Source organism: Emydura macquarii, unplaced genomic scaffold, assembly GCF_026122565.2.
Source record: "Emydura macquarii macquarii isolate MOO-44397 ecotype Brisbane River unplaced genomic scaffold, CSIRO-AGI_Emac_v2 contig_318, whole genome shotgun sequence".
NCBI lineage: Eukaryota > Metazoa > Chordata > Testudines > Chelidae > Emydura > Emydura macquarii.
The window spans coordinates 7,165,006-7,187,755 of record NW_027130455.1 but is presented as its reverse complement, the minus strand read 5'-3'; the positions used below and the strand labels follow the sequence as shown (position 1 = coordinate 7,187,755).

General features: G+C 41.1%; 1 protein-coding gene across 4 annotated transcripts in view; it reads right to left on the bottom strand.

Annotated features, from left to right (window-relative positions):
- Positions 1-1,786: 1,786 nt before the first annotated feature.
- The window catches only part of SESN3 (sestrin 3), a 96,592-nt gene continuing 75,628 nt past the window's right edge, over positions 1,787-22,750 (bottom strand). For all 4 annotated transcript variants that reach the window (XM_067568049.1, XM_067568067.1, XM_067568059.1 and 1 more), the window contains 3 exons: positions 20,912-21,102; positions 11,228-11,372; positions 1,787-9,662 (listed from right to left, as the gene is read on the bottom strand). In XM_067568049.1, the coding sequence (XP_067424150.1) occupies positions 9,576-9,662; positions 11,228-11,372; positions 20,912-21,102 (423 nt within the window). In that variant the 3' untranslated portion in view covers positions 1,787-9,575. The remainder of the gene's footprint in view (positions 9,663-11,227; positions 11,373-20,911; positions 21,103-22,750) is intronic.

Here is a 22,750-nt window from a genome sequence, read left to right as displayed (position 1 = left end):
CTAGCACTGCATCTACATTAGAACTTTTCAGGAAGCTCACTGCTGTCAGGGACTGCAAGACATCTAATGGTAACAGGGCACAGGTTTGCACTACTCAGAGCAGGTAGAGATGACATGGTAGTAAAAATGCCCATGCAAGTATAGACTGGGCATCTCTGTTTTTCTTACCCCTGGGCATTGAAATGCAACATCTGCTCTTTCCTCAAGGTTATTGGCAGTGAGAAGTAGTGGGCAAAAGTTCATGGGTGGCATTTGGAACAAGTGCTGCGTTTGCTGTGGTTCATTATGGAGGTGACTGTAGAAGGTTAACTGAAAATAAGCATCTTATGGTGGAAGACTCGTTGAATCAAGCCATTGGTCAGGATTTGAACTGGGGAAATTTTGCTAAGGGGCCTGTAGCACTTCAGCTTTTATCTATTAACAAGTGCAACCATGCAACCTAATCCTTAGGGATGGGAAATCCTACCTCAGAGGGCATTACTTTTGTACAGTCCTTGATCTTTCACTGTCTGCACTTTTGAATGAGAGTGTGAGACGACTAGGCTGCTTGTTAACAGCAAGAGAGATAGGGAAAAGGTGTTTTTTTGTTTTTTAAAAAGGAACCACTTTATTCCTTTAAAATAAAAAGTCTATCTAAATTACCAGGCCTGAACATAGTAATGCCTGGCAATTTCCTGCAAACCTTATTGAACTGAGAATCTTTGGAGTCCATTGTACTAAATGATTGGTATATGTATCCTTGTGGGCTGGGGATCTATGTAATTCCACGGAGAAGGGGGACCCAGCCCTCCAGGAATTAAGACCAGCAGGAAGTGATTATACAAATTCACTCAAGTTGTAACTCCTCTGGAAAGCCCCCACCACCTAGAAAGAATTGCACGATGGTTCAAACTCGATTCTCCAGGGACCAAAGAAAAAACTTTTGGTTAAATAACCTGAGTTTAAAGTGACTTTGGGCCTTCTTTCTGATCCAGCAGACAGACAGACCTCCAGTAAACAGAGGGCCCCAGTCCTTAAGGAAGGGTTTGAAGGACTTTGGCCTACTGAGGCCCCATAAGGCTGGGTTGTTTTGGGCAAAAGCATGTTATGAACTTGAAACCACAGGAACACACACACCTGTGTGGAGTTTTGAAGGACTCCTCACCTGCCAAAGCCCATGTTGAAGATGATCTAGGATCTGTGGTACGCTTGGTAGCATGCATGTATGCTTATTGTTTTTCATCTGTTTTCTCCAATGCTTTTACCCTAAAAATAAAGTGTGTTTGCTTAGAGAGAGCTGTGTGGTAACTTATACCTGTGGCAATTAGTCTGTCTCTGAAGAGATTTCCTGGAGATTTCACAATATCGGCAAGAGACTGTGCAGCCTGGAAATACCATGGTCAGAAGGGATACACACCCATCTCCATCCAAGACAGACAATGGAAGGAGAGGTGGAAGTGTAGAGTAGGTGCCCTTGCTGGGCCACAGAGTGGAAATACTGGTGTCCTGGACTGTGACAACCATATCAAAAGTGGCAATCATGGTGTTTTCATTTTGTTGACACAACTGAGTGTTTAATGATAGTGACTTAAGCAATGACCACAGGTTTTCCACAACCTATGTTCAAAGGACTAGTGCACACATATATCAATGTGATAAACCATGCCAATGGCATGGCAATGGAAGAAAACCTACATGGTAACCGATACAGCCTTTCAGAAGGCAGATTTCTGAAGGCAGGCAGGAACATACCACTGCAACAAAGTGTTTTCTACACAGACATTAAATAAAAGACAATAGAGCTGAATACAGTTTTGCCAGTTTTATTGAACCAATAAAATTCCTACCGATAACAATGAAAGAAATTTCAGCAAGTATAAATGTGACAGTTTAACAAACCCCATTGTTCCGTACCTATAAATAGAATTTTTCAAAACCTCATAAAAAGTGCAGATTTCTGAATTGCTGTTAACCCATTAATACACACGATTCCTTTATTTAAAATGGGTTTTGTCTTTTAATTCACTAAAAATTTCCTTCTGCATCTGGTCAGATGAATTCAAGTCTGATAACTAAAAGCTAAAAAAAGTCACACACAAATGGATCCAGCTAGGTCAGTTTATCCAAAAAATCAGCAACACAGAAGAAAAAAAGTTTGCTAAAAGCTCTTGTGGAATCCTGCAATTAACTCAAAACTACTAACATCTAATGGGGGAATACCATTTGCAAAGGTGTATGAAGCTTTCAGGATCAAAGTGAGGCCCAGCTTGCGTGATTACCACCCCGCTGCCTCCTTGGCAATGGGGTGGTAAGATGCCCACTTACTCCTTTGTGCTGGCTACCCATAGCATAGATTGCAGCACAGAACAGCAAGAAGGCTCTAAAGAACTGCTGTTGCCCTCACTCCTTACAGATGGGTGGGCAGAGTTGGGTCCTTAACTCCATCCTCTTGGCTTGCCTGCGTAGCTGCACTGGTACATTGGGGAAGAGTACACTGTATAAAGCATAGACCTGGCATAGCTTACTTCCTCTCTGGAGCACGAGGCCCCAGAGAGGGGATTTGTTTCTCTCCAACTCACAATCTCCCTCCAGGGCTGCTCCCCAGGCAGCACAACAACTTATTGCGCCTTACTCCAGGCAGATAATTAAGTCACAATCTAGTCCCAATTAAATTAGACCCATAACTATAACTACCTTTGAGACTTCATGTCAACTGGAAAGGAACGTGGCATTTTTCTCCTGCCCAATAGGGCTTCCTGGACATCAAATTAAAAGTAACGTAGCTATTTTCATACTTTAAGAAAACATAAAAGGAGTCTTGGAATTTCAATGAACTAACTACAGAAGCTCATCTTCAGTGAAACTGACTTCTGGGCAGGGCAGCATAAAGCCTAAGCAACACTTACATCACCCCCTAACGTTATTTTGAGTGGTTGTGTAGAACCTGTAAATTATGCTTGCACTGGTCCTCTGCACAGGGACAAATTTCACCTTTATGAATAGCATATTCACTGTGCATGTGTGTGTGGGGGGGGTTGGCAATGCGTTTTAAACCACAGCTTTTCATGATAATTGGAAAGATTTGTGACCAAACCAATAAGTCTCTTTCCCTGAACTTTTAGCATCTCACCAGAGATTTTTCATTCATAGAAAGGGGCTTTATAATCAGCAGAGAGCGCTGATGACATTGCCATTAGTCCATTCCTCTACTCCCCAGATTTACAGCGGTATTTTATCTACAGCAGGGTCTGTTTAGCAAGAGCAGTTTAAAGTGGCTAATGTTGATCAAAATCTGCTACTTTACAAATTAAAAACTATAAATACAAAGACTCTCACATACTGAACATTGTAACTTGTGTGAATCCTAAACTGCATCAATTAACTATTAAAAGCTTATTCTACTTAAAACCTTACATAGTACAAGAGATTGATAAGTGGCAGTCATGTATGAACACAATGCCTGCCTCACATTAGCCTATAGTCATGTGCTTCATAAAAATAGAAATGTTACAGTAACAAAGCACAGGACCGCAAAGGCATATCACAGCTTCTGATTACATTGGATAAAAAGTACCAAAGAACACAAAAAAGAATTGGTGTTAATACTGATGAATTAAAGAATAACTATATAGATCAACAGATGTTCACAACATGCTACATATATTGCTCAACTTAAAATAAGGTGAATACAATGCTGAATAAAAACAATAGTAGTTGGCAGTGTGATTTTTGAATTTTGTTTCAGATAAAGACATAGCATATACATTCATTATGTGGATGTCCAGCAAAAATTAAGGTACAACACAGATTTCAAGTTAAAATCCTATCTTGTAAGCTACAGTTTATATCCAGTTCTGTCATAATCAAGGAAGTATTTTGTGGCTTTGTGTGTTTTCTGAGACTCAGGACTGGAGTCCAAGTTTACAAGATATCTCAATATTTATCTGGCTTTGGAAGGTTTGTTGAGTGGGTGTGCCCCTAATCCTGTCAGCATTAGTATACTGTTCCCTATAATCACTCAATACTTTTTCATTTATCGTGTGCATTGGTGGAGCACACTGTGTTTGAATCATGGTGACATGAAGTAAGCATGAAGAAGCACAATGTAAAGCTGGATGTGGCAAAGTGTAGATAATATTTTGTTTGGATAAATTCGGTACCATTGTATCTATACCCTTAAAGATGGACAGACAGCTGATGCTCCATAATTCTTAAAACTTTGCCTTAAAGAAGTTTATAACTGCCAGAAAAGGAGATTCAAACACTTTCAAAAATTAAAGGCACCATGGTTCCCCCGACCCCTTTCTGCGGCAGAATGATAAAATGGGCAGGATACCACAATTACTCCATTGCAACCAAGCAACTCAAAGCTGTATCTTTTCTAAGGAAATCTCATTGGTAATCTTGGGGGAAAAGGTGTTGCCAATATCTCCCCTGTACACAAAAATACCCATTTGTGTACGTTTTATCCATTTAATGATATTTTATTTTAGAGAATAAAAAACACTGGTTTCCTTCCTAATTGTATTACTTTCTTCCTGTTAAACAGCCCCATATTTACAGATGCTTAAGCATGTGAGTAACTTGATTCACACTAGTAAATTTACTCAGATAACAGTAATTCCATGGTTAGGCCCATTATTTTGTATATTCATCAGTATCTTAAGGACCTTATACTGACATCAGAATCAGGAGCAAAACCAGCTACTAATTTCAGTTAAAGCAGAATCAGGCCCCCTTAAACAGCGGGTAAAAAACCTTCGCTGTCAAGCAATCATGATCAGATTTATTTGTCCCACAAAAAGTAAAAAAAGATACTTTGTTCTAAAGGCCATTATGCAGTCTTCCTCATTTTAAGGGATTTTAGAGACAGTTTAAAGGGAATCCCTGTTGGAATTCATTTTAGTGTCTAACTCAGTTATATGAAGGTACATGTAAGAGAACTGAGTGGTTTAGATCTAAACCACTTAGATGGGCAAAACTCCCAAAGTCAAGGGCAGTTTTGTCTGAGAAGGGCCTTCATGATTGGGTCAAGTGTAAGGAAGTGTAAGTGGACTTTTTATTGTAGACACAAAATGGGTGATGGATCTTTTATTGGACCAACTTCTGTTGGTGAAAGAGACAAGCTTTCAAGCTTGCACAGAGCTCTTCTTTAGGTCTTTTATTGTAATCACAGTGCCAGAATCTGATCCCCAATGCCCATATTGAGTAGCATCCCTCCATGAGTGATCCAGCTGGCTCATACCATAAGGATGGCAGAATCTGACCCTTAGAAATTACAGGGCCTCTCCCTCCAATTTAAAATTTGATTTTGAAAAATGAGACACTTTTGACCAGATCTTGGGGTTGGCAGTATGTGTGTGTCACAAGCAGAGCCTCTGCCTGGATCAGCTAGGGGGTAAGTTTCATTTACAGATGGTTGATCCATTTCCCTCTTATTTATGCACTATGGGCCTGCTCGAAAGCCCAGTGAAGTCAACACCAAATCAATGGGTTTTGGATCAGGCCCTGTGGATATGAAGACCTGACACAGGCCATATGCCCACTGAATCCAATGGGTGCTTAGTTCAAGCGGAGGCTGCAAAATTTAACCCTAGAAGACAAGAATCTAAACTGGTCAGTCTCAGCACATCTGTTAAACGTATGTACTTATGATGAACAAATGCATATGCAAGAGTGTCAAGATTTTGCTATACAAGGGTAGCAGCATACAGATGAACATCTTTTGATAAAGTGAATAAAACCTATTTATAGCCAATAAACCAATGCAAATCACACCATTGCTACTTCAATATCCATGAAAATTGATTTTTATGCTACTAACTTTTGGCAACTGAATATGTTTAAAAATCTGGTTGACAGATGAAGAGAGGTGCTTACTGGGATTTTCAGAAGTGCCTAGATACTTAACATCCATTGAACTCAATGGGAGTTAGGGTCTAGGCATTTTGGAAATCCTAGTAGGCACCTAATCTGCATCTTCAGGAATCTAAACACCTTTAAAAAAGTGTGGCCCTTTGGCCTTTCAATTTTTTTTTTAAGCTTTGTTTTTCCTGATTGTTCTAATTTGCCTTAAATGTACTGTAACCCTAAATATGTATTTTTTAGTTTTGTTGCTGATTTTGTAGCTCCCTTTTGCTGAAACATTAACAAATTAGTTTTTGTTTTTGGGCGTTTTTTGGGGCAAAAAAAGAGCTGATGGGGAAAAGCTCTTTGGTCCAATTCTGCATAAATCCCAGTAATATTAATGGAGGCATCATATGCACTAGAACTACATCATGGATCTTGATGGATAAGTGAACTGTAGAAGCATTTCAAAAATTAGTTCTCATGGGACTCTACAACAACTGTTTGAATCACCTGCTGTTAGCATAAATTGTATCATAATAGCGGAATCCATTTTAAACTAAGTATGACTACAATTCCATGATGTTCAATTGCCAGTTTTATATTCCACAGAAAACTGAACTAACGCAAATGGCTTTTCCAATTTGCACTTTTCCCCACTTATTTTCATTACAGACAAGCAATTTTTAAGACCTGACCAGAACACAAATACTTTTAAAATGCTTCTAAGATTAATAAGCACTCCAATCTCATAAAAAAGCTATTTCCTATTTACAGCATTTCCTACGATATATGGGTTAGTCATTACCCTAGTGAGCCAATAGTTCAGGCCTTTTCTTCAGCAGATAGATGATGCATTTTTCTTTTTATGTTGATGAAGATTGGGATTTTGATAACTAACGTTAATGCTGGTAAACAAACCCCAGCAAGAGAAAGCAAAAAGTCAGTATTGTGCATGTACTCCCAAGGTTCATTTCTGACAAAGGAAGTTAAGCAGTGAAGTTTGAGGATTCACATTCGCATGTGCATTTTTTTTAAACAGTTGCACATTTAAGTTTGGCACAAAATGAGCCTAAGATGTAGGTAAAATATAAGGTATAATCCTATATCTTTAACACCTATCCTGAACAAACATCTATATTTTAAAAATATCACATTTTGAGTATAAAAGCTAGGCTATAAATCATTATATAGTAAATTCAATACTCTGAAAAAGTGGAAAACAGCTTTGTAACTTTTATGTTCGCATTTTATATAGAAAAGTTACAGCAAACTAGTTGTAAAATGACATTTCCCAATGTGGAACGCCGCATGGGCCATATTTGATTAGATGCGGCAACTTCTGAAATCAATGTTTGTGTTTTTAACCGTTTCACTATGAAGAGATCAATTCATTAAAATCTAATCACATACTTTGCTGAGAAGGCAATTCAGCTGGAAAAGTAAATTCTGTAGCGAAAGATTAAAATAAAGGCACTAACGTTTCCACAACTAAACACTCAAGCTACTTTAAAATTTCCTTATGTTTCTGAAGAGGAATTAAGTGGTTATGATAGTTACCTAAACTAGTTTCACCTTCCTTCCAAAACTTAACTGTTCTTGAGAACTACCTGGCTTCTCATATTAAAGGAATTTCACTGTATAGTTCCCATCACTTAAAGGCAGAGTTACTAACTGAAGAATATCCTTAGCAAATAGAACTGTTACAAGCAAAAACTCATTAGGCGCAGCCACTATAGCTAAGTTGAAAAAGATTATAACAAGTTAAAGAAGTCAAATCCAAGGTAATGCGTATCAACCGATCAACACTTCTTCTGAATCTTTGTAGTTAGCTATACAAGATAAATAAATCTTACTTATGCAATGTTTTATACAGGAGAGATTCTGATGCAGAGTTTGTTGGATAGTTTCTTATCCTGGCTTCAAAAAAGTTTATTTTTTTCTCACAAGATTTTTCATGCAAATAGACTGCAGTCCAAAAGTGCAGAAAAAGTATATTTAAGTGTACAATCATTTAGTTTTCCAATCTGGAACAGACAACTAAAGCAAAAACCCCCAACAAGTGGTGTCACAGCAAGTTATTGAGAGGGAAGGAGGGAGGAAACTAACTTCAGTAGCATACTGGTCCATGTTTGTTTATTTAATACTCTCTCCCTCCGTGAAAGATGTTAAAATATGACTAATATGTTAAAAAAGCTATTCTGAAATCTTCAATGTAAACTTTTTCTTACATCTTCTACAATTCAGTGGAACTTTAAAAAACCTATCCAGTTAGTTTCTAATATGTGTAAAAGCAAAATAAATCACGCTCCTTAAAATAAAAACAAAAACCAAAACAAATAATTTTTAGCAGTGACAGTTGTTTCCTACTGGGTAAGTTTAAGTATCTCTTTAGGCACTTCACTGGTTCATTAACAAAATCCAAAGTAAAGCTATAAACACTGAAATTGTGTGCTCTTAAAATTAGTCTAGTCAAGCAACACAAAATAATGCAAAAATGTGACATTTTTGGCAGCTTATTTCTTCCCTTCCCCAACATTATTAGTTGTCCAAGTAGATTTTATTTAGATACCAAAGCATCCACAAAATATCAGATTGCTCAACCCACACAAGATAAAACAAAAACGCTAAGCCTTGGACAATAAAGAAATTGTTTTCAAATTTCTTTATGGCTGTATAAAAAGGGCACTTTAGCAGTGACATAATAGGGAAAAGCTTGCTTTCTTTTTAAATATTGCACTTTTCTTTTGTTCACACACATTAATGCATAGAAACACAATTTTAGCGCTGAATATTAAAGTGTTCATACACTATGAATGAAAAAATCCTGGAAAATAAATGTCTATAAACCTATTAGGAAAAGAACAGGTATGTTAGCCTTCCTTTGCTTTACTTAATTAAAAAAATGCACTGGAGAAAGGAGAAAGTGCAAAGAAAAAAATTTTTGGTCAGTTTCTGTATTAAATTTACAGGTGCTAGCTAAGTGAACTGCAAGCAACACTATGATAAGCATGTATGCTGTAAAGAAGACTGAGGGTGACTGTCAGTAAGACAAGTTTATCCAAGATTGAACCATAATATGTACAGCTGAAATGGATAACTGTGAAACCCCTCCTTTTGGAAAGAGGAATGAAAAAAAATAACTGAATTTTTCATTTGAGTAGCATGCTGTAGAATTTATCATGATTAATGTCACATTAAAACGTGGACAATGTAGGCATTACATTTCACATCACCTTCAACTGCTGTAGTAAAACAGTGCATGACAAGTAGTCTCCAGGAGATAAAGAATCCAGTAGCCAGTTCAGTTTAATACAGCACATGCTTCTCTCTACTAGAGTTAGGACATGGCATTAAGATTTCTTAGAACGTCCAAACAACCTTTGCTGGATTCCACTAATCTGAAAAATGATTGCTTGAAAAGATAAACACTTTTTTCCTGTGTTTAAGAACAAAGCGCTAGAGTTGAGTATAACAAAACTAGTTTGAAGATATTGAGCAGGATCCTGAAATCCAACCAGAAAAAGTCGTGCTCCTCAGTGTTATTTTTGCTATATCATTAGTAATGTTAAGCATCAAGAAAATAAAACACGTCATTGCACATTACAGCCGCCAAAAACCCGGCTAACCTTTGACACTAGAGAATTGAGTAACTTGATGCTATGTCACATACAGCTTCTGGTGTGTATTTATTTCAAAAGGTCTTTACAGATCCATTAAACTTCATTCACCCCCTCCCAACGGGTGCTTCAGGTTAAGTGACGAGTTATGGCACGAAGGGCATATAGAAGTTCTGCTTGCATACGGGCTTCCATTAAAAGTAGATTTACGTGGACCTGTTTAAAATGAAAAAGAACAGATTAATCATTTAGTTCACCAGGACATTTATCATCCAGTGTTTGGGAAGAAGAGTTTAATCACTTAATTATCTTACAGATTTAGACTTTTGTGCTAAATGAAAATAGCTGCATCCATCACTTCTCTCTACATTCAAGTGGCACGTACAAGACTGAAATGTTGCCACTTCTTCTCCAGATGGCTATCTGACATTCTGGATTCCCAGGTAATGAGCTTTAATTACTTCTTTAAGCAGTGGTCCATTTGCTTCAGCAGAAGTCACAACAAAACAATGTTGTACAGTAAAGGAAATCATGACAGAAAACTTTCCTTTCACCTTGACTATGAGCATTATATTCTGAGAACTAGATTTCTGTTATTAGTGTTATGTAATTAATCCACATCACACAACATATGTACTATATGCAGTCAATTGCCAAATAAATGCAACCTCAGGGACAGCGAATTATTGCAAGGAAGACTGAGGCTGGTTTCAGAATGACATTTACTTAACAACAAGGAATAAGAAATGCACATATCGCTGCTGGCTCCTTTAGCATCTGATCTTACTGCACAACTCCCAGGAACTTCTAGCAGCACAATGTCTCCTAGCACGATGCTGGGGCACTGGCTCAGACACCAATTTTAGGAGAAAAGAATACCATCTACTGAATCCCACAAATCATTCTCTGCAACTTCTAGATGTCCTTTTTATTTATCCCATCCAAGTATTGACCAGGTCTGTTCCAGCTTAGCTGGCGATATGATGGGACCATAACAACTATACATAAAGGAAGATCAACAATAGCTTTATCCTAATTTATCTATTACAAGTCTTTAAGAAAACCTGCTTGTACCAAAGATCCAATCTTCATGATTGGAGGCACGTATAGTAGTGGTTTACAGAAACCTGCACAGATTAGAGAAAGTACAGATAAAGGGCGGTTGTTTATGTCACCCCTTAGGAGTCCTATTTTTAAGTCATTCCTGTTTATTGTAAGGTGCTCAGACACCTTGGCCACCGGCACAATAAGATATTTCGCTTAATATAGAGCACAATTTGTATGCCATTCATACTAAAAAGGCATACAAGTATTATTAATGCTTGGTAGTTAACTTTAAATTTGTGTGCGCGCATGCTCAGGTGTATAAAAACACTGATGTTCCTTACCAATGAAACAGCAGACAAGTACATGTATATAAGTTCATTTTTCATCTCTATAAGAATCACGAAGTATTGGAACAGCTGACTACTTCACTATTTCCAAATCTGCCCATTTTTCTATATACAGATCTATGGATCCAGCTTCATTTAGGAGTCACTAGATACTGTTCATGGTCTGCTGATTAAGAAATGTTTTTGCAACAGTGAAATTTAACATTCATTGAACTAACTTATATGGCTCTACTGTACAGTACTTAAGTAATTCTTTAAGCTTTTTCTTTATTGTTAAAAAAGTTAACGCTACTAGATACACACCCTTTTGCAAGCCATCTTATTATTTACATTGTTTACATAGCACATGGGCCTCTTGTGTAACATGTGTTGCTATGAAACACTTACCTTCTCTGAGTGCTTGAACTGACGCCAATAACTATCGTACATGCGCTTCGTAGTTCTCTCTGGGTAGCAGGTCACTGTCTTAATGTAAACCTTCAGGCTGCGTTCAAGTAACTGATTAACTTCCCCATAATCATAATCATCATACCTAAGCAAAATAAGGCAGACTGAATATTTTTTTCTGAACCCACAGAGCTTTTTAAATTCTGAAATTACATGTATTTATGAACTGAAATACTCGAAGGCATGCTTACTTACCCTGTACAATAACTGGAGTTCTTAGAGATGTGTTGCCCTATGGGTGCTCCATGTCAGGACACGCATATGCCTGTGCACTCTTGATAGGAGATTTTATAAGCTGTGTCTGTGGGTCCATGCCTGCACCCCAGACACCCTCATGCTCTTTTATGCGAGCATATGGGGAGGGGGCAGACCCACTGCCACTCCAGTTCTTTCTCAATCATGGAAGTCCGGTGAAAGACATCGAGGCAGAGGGAAAGAAGAGTGGGAAATGGAGCACCCCCAGGGACACATCTTGGAAAATTTCAGTTAATGTATAAGTAAATAGCTTCTTTTTCAGGTAGCACCCCTACAGGGGCCGCACATCAGAAGTTTCCTAAACAGTACCTCATTTATGGAGGAGTGCGTTGAAGAGGCAGATTCAGTGGAACAGAATCACTGAAGCCCCTTCAGCTCTGGAAGCAGGTACAAGAGTGTAGGTGCCAGGAAAACACGTGCACTGAAGACTAGGTGGCTGCCCTGTAGATATCAAGGACAGGTATGTTTTTTTGGGACAGCTACAAAAAGGTAGATTGAACCCTGGTGGAATGAGCAATAACTCTTGGGATTGGGGGGAGGGGAAGGAGAGCGAATCTCTGCTATTTCGTAACTGTTTAAGACACATGCTACAACCCATTTGGGCAGTCTTTGGGTGGAAATCATACATCCTTTCATGTGTTCTGCAACTGAGATGAAAAGTCTGAGTGAAGCCTTGAAGGGCCTAATCTTATATAGGTAAAAAGCAAAGACTCTTCTTACATTCAGTGTATGGAGGCTCATTTCTCCTCTCGAAGAGTAAGGCTTAAGATTAAAAACACCAGCAGCTGAATCTCTTGATTAATGTGGAATTCTGGAAAAACCTTAGTAGGAAGTGAGGGTGTGGTCATAGACAGAACACCATGTATAGTGGGCTCCAAGCTCTCATAGCCATCACCTCAGTCAGGGGGTATGAGGAATGAGGTCTTAAGGGATAGATCAATGTTTGCCATAGATTCAGCTGGGCCTTTTTTCAGTGTGTTGAGAACTAAGTTGAGATCCCATCATGAAGTTGGTTCCTTAACAGGTGCGAAGAAGTTGAACAGGCCTCTGATAAATCTCATAGTGGTTGGGTGGGTGAAGGTTGAAAACTGCTTGAGGGGGAGTGAAAAGCTGTGACAGCAACTACGTGAACTTTCATGGAACCCAGCAATAATCCTGTGGCTTTTAAACTGAACAGGTAATCAAGAATGTGCATTACATGAGACTTGAAAGACAGTATACAATCAGGGACTGCACCAAGTCTGGAAGCACTTCTGCAGGTAAGTTTTCCTCGTTGTGGGTTTTCTGCTATGAAGCAGCACTATTTGTACCTTTGGGGAGCAGTCTTGTTCTACACCAGAGAGCCATCTAATAGCCACAGCTTAAGGTGAACTGCCGAGAGTTTCAGGTGGCTGATGAATCCCAACTTCTGGGTGATGAGATTCGCAGTCAGAGAAGAGGCAATCACAGGGACATGCGAACCAGCTCTGGGAACAACATCTGTGTCATCCAAGTCTGTGCTATGAAGGATGACTACTATGTTTTCTTGTTTCAGTTTGTTCAGGACCTTGTGCAGTAAGGGAGTCAGGGGATAAACATATAGCAATATGTGAGGCCAGGGAATGACTAGGGCATCTCCCGTTGGGTTGCTATCATACCCCGTTCCACCTCCAGCTCTGCTCTGCATCCACAGAAAGGGAGCCAAAATAGAAGTTTGCTCAGGGTGCCGTTTTCCTTAAGGGCAGCCCTGGGACTGAGACAACATTAGAGGGTTTGATTGTTCAGCAGCTGAAGAGCTGCATTAAACTACAGGCCAACCAGAACACGGAGACTGGCAAAAAACGTAGTTTATAATTTAACAGTCAGACACAGAAAAGGGCAGCGCTGCAGGGGCCTTGTGGGGGCTACAGCCACTCCAAAATTTGCCTTAGCCAGCCCTCCCAGTGCAAAGGTTAAATGTTACGCAGAAGCAAGGGTGGCATGGTATGGCATTGCCATCCTTACTTCTGCCGTGCCGTGCTGCTGCTGGCTGTGGTGTTGCCTTCAGAGCTGGGCATCTGCCAGCAGCCGCTGCTCTCTGGCCACCCAGCTCTGCAGGAAGGGCCTGCTGCCAGCAGCAGCACAGAAGTAAGGGTGGCAACAGGGTGCCAGTAAGTCCGCTGTGAAAAGTGATATTGACAAAGTTTCTTCACTTACACCCCCTTCCCCCAGTATTAATCAGTAACTATTTAAAAAATAACTTTTCTGGTTATAAAAACAATTCAATAAAAATATTTTTTAATCTTAATTTAAGAGCAGTGAGAAAAGGTAAATTTATTTTAAAGAATGGGATTGTAAATTCAGCATTTAAAATTGTGTTAAATATAAAAAATGTTTTAAATTCATATGGGCGGGGAGGGAGGAAGGAAGTTGCACTCGGAGACTTGCTGTGTGAACGGGGTTGCCAATACAAAATGTTTGAGAACCACAGGTCCAGAGGGAATTATCGCTGCGAGGGTTACCATTCTGAACCGTTGGGAGTGGACAAAAAAGTGTTCAATATCTTGACATCCAGTATAGGTCTCCACCCCATTTTTCTTCAGAATCAAGAAGTTCTGGTAATTTCCTTTCTTCTAGCAGCATCTCTCACAATTCTGAATGTCTGGGCTGTTCTCCTCTCTCTGCAGCTCATGGAGGCAGATCAGTGTTTTGGCACCACACGGTCTAGCTCTGCCCCCCTCCCCCCACCCCACCCCAGCTTGCTGCCAGATGGATTATTCCCAAACTGTAAAACTTGCATAACATTAATAAAAATATTCCAGATATAACAAAATAACTATGTACAGTAGACCAAGGAAGATGGTCATATGGTAACAACCCCACTTAGTATCTGACCCGGGATTCCTGAGCCATTCACAGTGCATAGAACTATCGGAGACTCTGCTGGCAGAAAAGGAAATTATGGGTAAGAAATTTTCCATTCCGCAGCCCAGTGTCTTTCACAATTCTGGATGTCTAGGAAGTAACAAGGCCCAGTGAACAGATGTAGGGAGAGTTATGAAATGAGTTCAGTAGGAAAGAAGAGTTTCCTCAAAAGTCTATTATTTCTGGGACACCACTTTCAGCACCTTTCCACCAAAGGAGGCCTTTTCAAAAGATAGAAGATCCACCTTGTACTTAATGGAGGTGTTTGCTGTAGATCAAGTGGCCGCTTTGCAAATTTCCGAAGTAGACGCACTTCCTTGTTCTGTCCATGACACTGCTGAGGATCTCGAGGAGTGTGCCTCAATCCCTTTTGGGACAGGAACTTCTGTGGATCTGTAGCCTTCCACAACATGCAGTCTAATCCACCTAGTGATGACAGGGATTCAGAGCTTCCAGGTCTTCCATTTTGTGTGAAAGGACACTGTATGCTTGACATAGTGTTGAAAATCTCTGACATCTCAGGGTTTGTCTACACAGCAATTAGTTGACTGGGGCCAGCTGTGAGTGTTTGACTCAGGCTCGTGGGGCTTGTGTTGCTGGGCTGTAAAATTGCTATGTATACATTCAGGCTTAAGCTCAGGGACCCTTTGAGAGGGGAGAGTAACAGAGCCTGGGCTACAGCTCAAGCCTGAATGACTACAGAGCAATTTTAGCACATCCTCAGCCTAGTGAGTGCAAGTCAGCGGATGCGTGCCACCTTTGGCTATGCCACAGGCTTTTTATTCCAGTGTAGACATGCCCTAAGGTGTACCACGCCTTTTCAGTTGGATGTTGTGCTTTTTGGCAGCAAGAAGGAAGCACAACCTCTTGGAAAGTGTGGAAGGAGGAATTCATCTTAGGAAGGATTTTGATATCCTGAGTGCCACCTTGTCCTCATGGAACACATAGTATAGATAAGGCTACCAGCTCCAACATTCACCTAACAGATGTTACAGCTAACAAGAAACAAGTCTTAATGGATAAAGGAAAAGCTGAAGTCAGAGGCTTGAAGGGATGGCTTGTCAGGGCTCTCAAAACTAGTGGAAAATCCCATTTTGGGAAGAGTAGTAATGGTACTGGGCTGAAGGCTTCTGTTTATGTTTTCTTGGAGAGAATCCAGAATAGCTGGAATCTGCATTATGCTCTTGGCACCAGTTAAATATAGATCAGACGGAGTATGGTTTTAGTGTCGATATTCTGATATACAAAAGCAATGTCCTAATGGCTATGGAGAACAGCCTGAGGACATTTAGTGCTTCCCTCTCAACAGCCAGGCTGTTAATTGTAGCTGTTTTGGGTCTGAATGAAGAAGAGAACCTTGTGAGAGGTTGTGAGGTCTCCATGGAAGCTGAAGTGGGGGCGCCAGTGCATCTGAGAACCAAAGTCTCCTCAGACAATGAGGAGTTATCTGTATTACCATCACCTGTTTATATTTTATTTCCTGGACCACCTTCCCCCAGTAGTGGAAAGGGCAGAAACATGTAAAGTAGACCCTGTGTCAACTGTATGATAAGGCATCTGTCCCCATGGATCTGGGGTCTGCTTTCCTTGTGAAGTATTTTGGCCTCTTTGCATTTGTACGGTTCACCAACAGGTTGGTTGAAGGGAGGCTAAACATGTGAACGAGATTGAAAACCTTCTGGTTCAGGAACCACCCCGAGTTGTTGACCTGTACGAGTATGCCTTTTGCTTCAGGACCCCTGTGATGTGCATCTTTCTGAAGGAAAGGAGGAACTGTTCCATTATTTCCATTAGTTCCACGTGTAGTGCTGGACTTCTTGTTCCCCCTTGGTTGTTTAAATAGGCAACTGTAGTTGTATTGTCTGACTGAACCAGGATGTGACTCCCCCTTAGGATGCGCTGGAACCTTTGCAAGAGCTAGCTTGACTGCTCTTAGCTCTAGGAGGTTATGCTCCAGAGCCCCTTGGCTGTTTGGTTATCCAAGTGAGCTCTCCCCAGCCCTCCAGCTGGTGTCAGTTGGAGGATCTGGAAGGCTTTTAAATATGCCTTGCAGGCCCTGTTACAGGCTGACTACCACTGTGAGGAGAGGAACATCAGTGCTGGAACCTGTACTTGATCTTTCTTGTGTTTGAGGTCCCACACCTTAAGTATGAAGGCTTCTGATGCATAAATTGTCCCCTTGGAGTGATGCCTTTGCATAACACAAGGAGTCCTAGCAGTTGGAGACATAGTGCGATAGTAGGCCTCCGGCGGCTCTAAAGCAAGAAGATTCCTGGATGGCATTGATGATGAAGCTGTGTGCCTGGAGGAGATTCAATGTCCAAGACATAGTCCTGCATGCTGCTGACTGCAACGGAAGCTCTGACCGGAGTTCATCCAGGAAAGTGTACAGATGACTTCCCTGCAACTTAAGTCTGGCTATTATCACCACCATCATCTTTGTACCAACCCTGAGGGCCGAGGACAGGCTAAACAGGAGTGTTCACTACTGAAAAGGTTCTTTGCCATAGGCAAACCTCAGAAGGCTGCAGTGGCCCAGTCTGATGGAGATATGAAGATGTGCCTGCTAGATCTACTGAAGTCAGGAAGTTCCCCCAGGACAGGGATGACACTGCAGAGACCAGGGTCTCTATCTGAAACTTCATTTTTTCATCCATTTGTTGAGCCTTCTGAGGTCAAGAATGGTTGATACCCATTGCACAGAAGCACACAGTGAAGAAGATGGAGCAGAACCCAGAGAACCTTTTTTCTGAGGGAACACAATCACTCCCATATCTAAAAGATGAGATATTTCATCCTGGATCAGACTGTGTTTTATGGGGTTATTGGAGCTGGATGACTGGATGAAGAACAGATGGTGTGGAACCCATAACTTCAGGAAATCTCTCTGGCTCACCATTTCCCTGATGCACTTGTTTTTGGAAGATGAAAACCGTTTCTCTAGGAAATGGGAAATCCTGTCCCCTCGCTTCAGCTGGGAGAGGCCTATGCAATCTTTGTCATAAAGTGGATTTGAGGGATGGGGGGAGGCAGAGGTCCCTCTGGACTTGCGCCCCAGACCTTGATTCCATTGTTATCCCTTGGGGAATCTGTTGTCCCTTTGCTAGTATCTCTGAGGATGAGGAGAGAAAGGAGAGCCTCTGTCTGAAGGCTGATCTATACTCTCTCCTTAGGACACTTAGTGAGAAGGGAAAGTGTGTTTGGATTTGTCACACTGTCAGCCACCACCTTCTCCAGCTTTCTTGTGGAGGGAGCCTGTAAGCTTGACTGAGCATATGACCTGCTTAGAATGAATATCCCTTTTCCAAGGTTGGAGCCATAGGTGGTGTCTGGCTGGAAGCCATGGCTCATGCCAAGAACCTTATTGCATCCGTTGAGATATCTGCTACAAATACTGTTGCTATGGAGACTCTCAGGTGGAGACAAAGTCAGGGTGATCTCTGTCCTTAAGGGCTTTGAGATCTTCTAGCCAGGAAAGAGATGCTCTTGCAAAAGCAGGTAGCTGACATGGATTCTTGGAGGATGGTGGAGGAGTCTTCAAAGATCTTTTTGAGAGTGGTTCAATTTGTGGTTTCCTTACAGTAGAACGCCCCTTCTGAGGGAATAACCACATCCCTGATAAGGAACACTACAACAGCATCATCAACCTTCTGTATCTCAGCAATAGAGCCTTTTGGTTCCTATAATATAGGTTGCTCTTGTTAATATGCTTGCCCTTATCATGCTTGTTCCATTCATCCCTAATTACTTCCTCCAAGAAGGAGTGAAGCAATCGATATTGCAGCTTCAGGAGAGGACAAATTTACTCTGAGTCTTATCCACAGGGGCCTGCTCAAGTTTCAGAGCCAGAGAGTTCATCTTCCTCAGTGGTGGTGGTGGTGGACTCTCATATCGTTTGTTTGTGTGGTTCTCCCCCCCCACTTTTTAATAACAAAAAACAACATTTTTGGATGTTTTAGGAGTATGGAAGCTCTGCTATAGCTTTGGTGAGGCCTTTTGTGGCTTTTCTGAGATGTCTCCCTCAGAATTCTTTGCCACTGGTCCCCATTCCCCCTGGGAGGAGAGCAGGGACTTGTTGTCAGAGCCATCCTACTCAGATTTGGAGGAAAGGCTGATTAGAAACCCTGCTTCCTTCCCAGGTCACTCAGGACCCACTTTAGGAAGGGGGTAGAGGGATAGCCCCAATAGTCCCCCTCTTGGTTCTGCAGGAATCCCCTGAGACTAACCCCCTTAGTTGGAGCCTCTCTGCTCTATAGCAGCGTTCCTGGTCCAAATTTCCCTTGTTGAAGCTCTGGCTGCCTTAGTGGGCAGGGGACCCCACCTGCCTATCTGACTTGCAGCCTCAGGATTTAACACACTTACGGATAGAAGGATGGACATACCTCGCCATCTACCGAGCCTGGGAAGGCTGGCTCACAAATAGAGCAGTGCTTGGATTTAACCCGGTGCTCTTTTGGCTGCTCTCCCATACCTGTAAGAGACAGAGGAGCCAGCAGGGAGACATTGCAGCAGAGGGTCAGGGAAGGTTAAGCCCCCAAAAGGGTAACTAATCTAGGGAGGAGAAGGAATGCTGAGGGGAGAGAACACTGCTCCCCACTGCCCAAAAAACAGGGCAGAAAAAGTTAAAATAGAAAGAAGAGGGGCAGGAGCAAAAAGAAACCACCCCGTCTGCCTGCTCCCACAGAGGCAGAGAATCTGGCAGGCAGCAGGAGTAGACTGTACAGCACCAAAATGCTAATCTGCCTGTGTGAGCTGCAGAGAGAAGATTGTCTAGACGTTCCAGAATTGTGGGAGACACCGTGCTACAGAATAGAATCCTTTTCCAATGAATTTTGGTAGAACAGATCTGATTGCCCCCAGTGTTAGAGACTGTACCTCCTATCTCAAATGAGAGTGGTACCTGAAGAGGGAGGAAGGAAGGAGCTGAACTGGATGGAGTAACCTGCAGAAACTACCTTCAGAATCCACCTGTCTGAAGTAATGAGCTCCCAGGAAAGTAGGAAATGGGAGATAATTCCAATAAGGGTGGAGGGGGGATACATGCAGTGTAGGATCCGGAGCAAGAGAGAGTTTGTCACCCCTGACCAATGGTTTTAAAAAACAAAAGTCCTTTCAAGGATGTTGCTAACTGGGAGGCTACTGTAGAGGATGTTCCTTTCTTAGTGATCCTGGCTTCTTTCTGGGGGGCTCGGCAGCTCTCATGGGTAGGTAGTGGACTCGGTGAGACCGCTAAGCCATCTGCAATCTACTGTGCTTTTGCTCTGCCTCAAGTGTATAGAGGCCTAGGGATCATAGTGTTGCCCAAGAGTCTTTAAGAGATCAAAGAGACCTGTCCGTGTCTTCACTAAACAACTTGGGTCCCTTGAAAGGAATGCCCTCAGATGTGTTTTGTACCTCCTGAGGCAAATCGGAAGATTGCTACCAAGAAGCTTGGTTACTTCATAGCCATGGAATGTTGCAGCTATACTAGCAACACTAAGTGAGGCATGGACAGATGCCTTGGTGATTGTCTGGCCTTCTGTTACAAGGGCTTGAAATTGTTCCTCATGATCCTGTGGCAGGAGTTCAATAAAATATGAAAATTTGCAACAGTTTGTAAAATCATATTTTACTATCAGGATTTGGTAATTAGCTACTCTGAACCACAGCAAAACAGAGTAGCTCTTGAATCCCAAAAGGTCCATCAGATGGCACTGAGTGGAACCAATGTTATCTATTCTGTTCATTAACTGCCTCTATGACCAGGGAGTTGGGTGCAGAGTGGGAGGAGAAAAAAAGCCCCATTCTGAGCCTTTGGGTGGGATGTAGTATTTTCCGTCAGCCCATTTACATGTAGGCGGTATATTAGCTGGAGTTTGCCACACAGAGGTCAGCAGTATATCTTTGATGGACAAGGTGATTTTGCCCAGAGGAGAGGCATGAAGAATATGCAACAAGGAATGTTGGTGTTCTTGTGTCTCCTCCAGTGGAATATGTAGGGTTTCTGGCACACAAGGTTCTGAAAGGCCTTGCAATCATTGACATAAGATGGTGGGGGAGGCAAAAGAAGAGAAGGGGGTTACTCATAGACACTGATGACAAATCTCTGATCAACAGTGCATGGCATTCACACCTCCTGATGTAGAGAACCCATAGGTATGCTACTCAAAGAAGAACAAAAAGTTACTGACTTCCTAACAGCCATTTAAATAGTGTGGCATTTCCTTTTTTCTGAACTGAGGACAATGTTGTCCAGGAGTTCAGAGAAGACAGATTTCTGTAAAAATATCAATACTAAATTTGATTCTGTAATACCAACTACGTTTTTTTAAATGGAGAGATTAGATTATAACATCATCAATATTTGTACCAATTTTACTGCAGAAAACAAATTTTAAAGTCACAGACACCAATTCTAAAACACTGCTTTTTGTGATCAAATAAGTAAATACATATTGCTTACATGCTTCCAAATACACTTATTAGATAAGTCAATTTGTTACATACCTGATTCCAAACATACAGTGAACATAGTTAAATAAAGCTCTTCTCAACATGGTTGTGTCAACATCTTCATGTGTAGCCATAGTGTTGTATGTGAGGTTGTAGACCATCCGAAACTTCTCATCCAGGAGATGCCCAATATCAGAATAAAGCCTGTTCACAAGGGAGAAGCCATGATTTGCCCAGGTATAGTCCTGTAAGAACACAAAGAAATACATCAGTGATGTATAAATATTCAAATATGCAAATAGTGCCTTCCCCCTTGATCCTCCCTCTGGTTTCTCCCCCATTTGAAGATTTTCTCCTCTTTCTGTTTTGTCTTTCATTCCACTTTATTAATGCCTCTGCCCTCGGCCCAAAAGGGGGATTTTAATCAATAAATTTTCCATGGTCTGTTCTGCGTTAGTCTTTAGGTCCTGCAGATTCGGTTCAGACTGGAAAATATTCACACTGATATTATTCAGAGACAGCTACTTTGAAAAGCTAGAGCAGTAGCACTGGGATGTGTTGTTGCTTAAAGACATCACTTCACACTTGCACCAATGACTAAGGAAAAGAGGTAGCAGTTTGAAAAATGCTGCCAGCTGTGCCTGAGCAGCAACACCTTCGAGGCTTCCACTTCAAATATAACTTCTCTGGGGCAAGGATTATCTTATTTTATGCTCATAAAGTGTCTAGCACAATGAGGCCATGCTCCATCATTGGGGCCTCTCGATGCTTCTGCAATATAAATATTACAGTAGAAGATCTGATTTGGGTAAAATGTCTCACATTCTGCCACCATTCAGCTACTATACAGTAAAACAAGTTAGCTATTCTGGAGAAGTTGAAAGTCAGTAACTGTAAATCCTTTCATGCAGGCAAAGAAATTTCAGGATAACCTTCCGTAAAGCTCTTCTGAAGCAGTGCTGTACATGTGTAATGACGCAAGTCACTGACAACTGTCAGCCTTCTCCCAATGGAGCCTTCTAAAGTTCCTAGAAAGGTCAGCACTTCCTTTGAACTCACGAACACAAATTTTGCCTTATTCCTGTCTACAATGCACATCTACTGTTTATGTCAAAGATTTTGCTGATGTGGTGTTTGAGTCACCTCCCAAAACGTGGTTTACTGTACATGAAAAATTGCAGCATGAATTCATCCTGATCAGCAAAGATTGTTGCAAATCGAAGGGCTTATCTACACATGGAATTAGCCAGGAATAGATACTGTGCTTTAAATTCACACCCTATTTTAATCCAAATTAACTTTCAAGTGCAGACAAGCCCTAAATATATCTGTAGACAGGAATCCTTTACTTTACCAGGGAATTTTCCTTTTTGCACCTCTTTTGCTTTGCCTACAAGTGCTCTGACATGGTTTAAGATTTTTCCATAACTTGCAGTTTATTAATATTAGATTCCCATGTGATCAAACTGACATTAGTTAGTGATATGTTCTGAACTCCTAGAGCTTTCCTTATTTTTTTATTTATATTGCAATACTGCATAGGAGTCCTAGTCATGGATAAGGGCCTCACAGTGCTAGGCACCTCATGAACACAACAAAAAGGTGGTAGCATGCTGAGCCAAAATCTTCAATGTTACTGTATTCACACTTAGAATCTTCCAAAACAGAAGGAACTTGTAAGTCCAAGGAACCACTCTCAAACTGTCAGAATCTTTCAAACTGGAGGAAACTTTTAAAGTGTGACCTACTGTATATTTAGTATTTGTTGATCCTTTCTGTCAAGTGTTCTTCTGATTCCATGGGCCTTACCTAGTAAAAGGTTTTAACATTTGGAGGGAAAGGAAAGCAGCTCTTTTCTTCCAAACCATATGCTTATATTCCAAGTATGTGGAG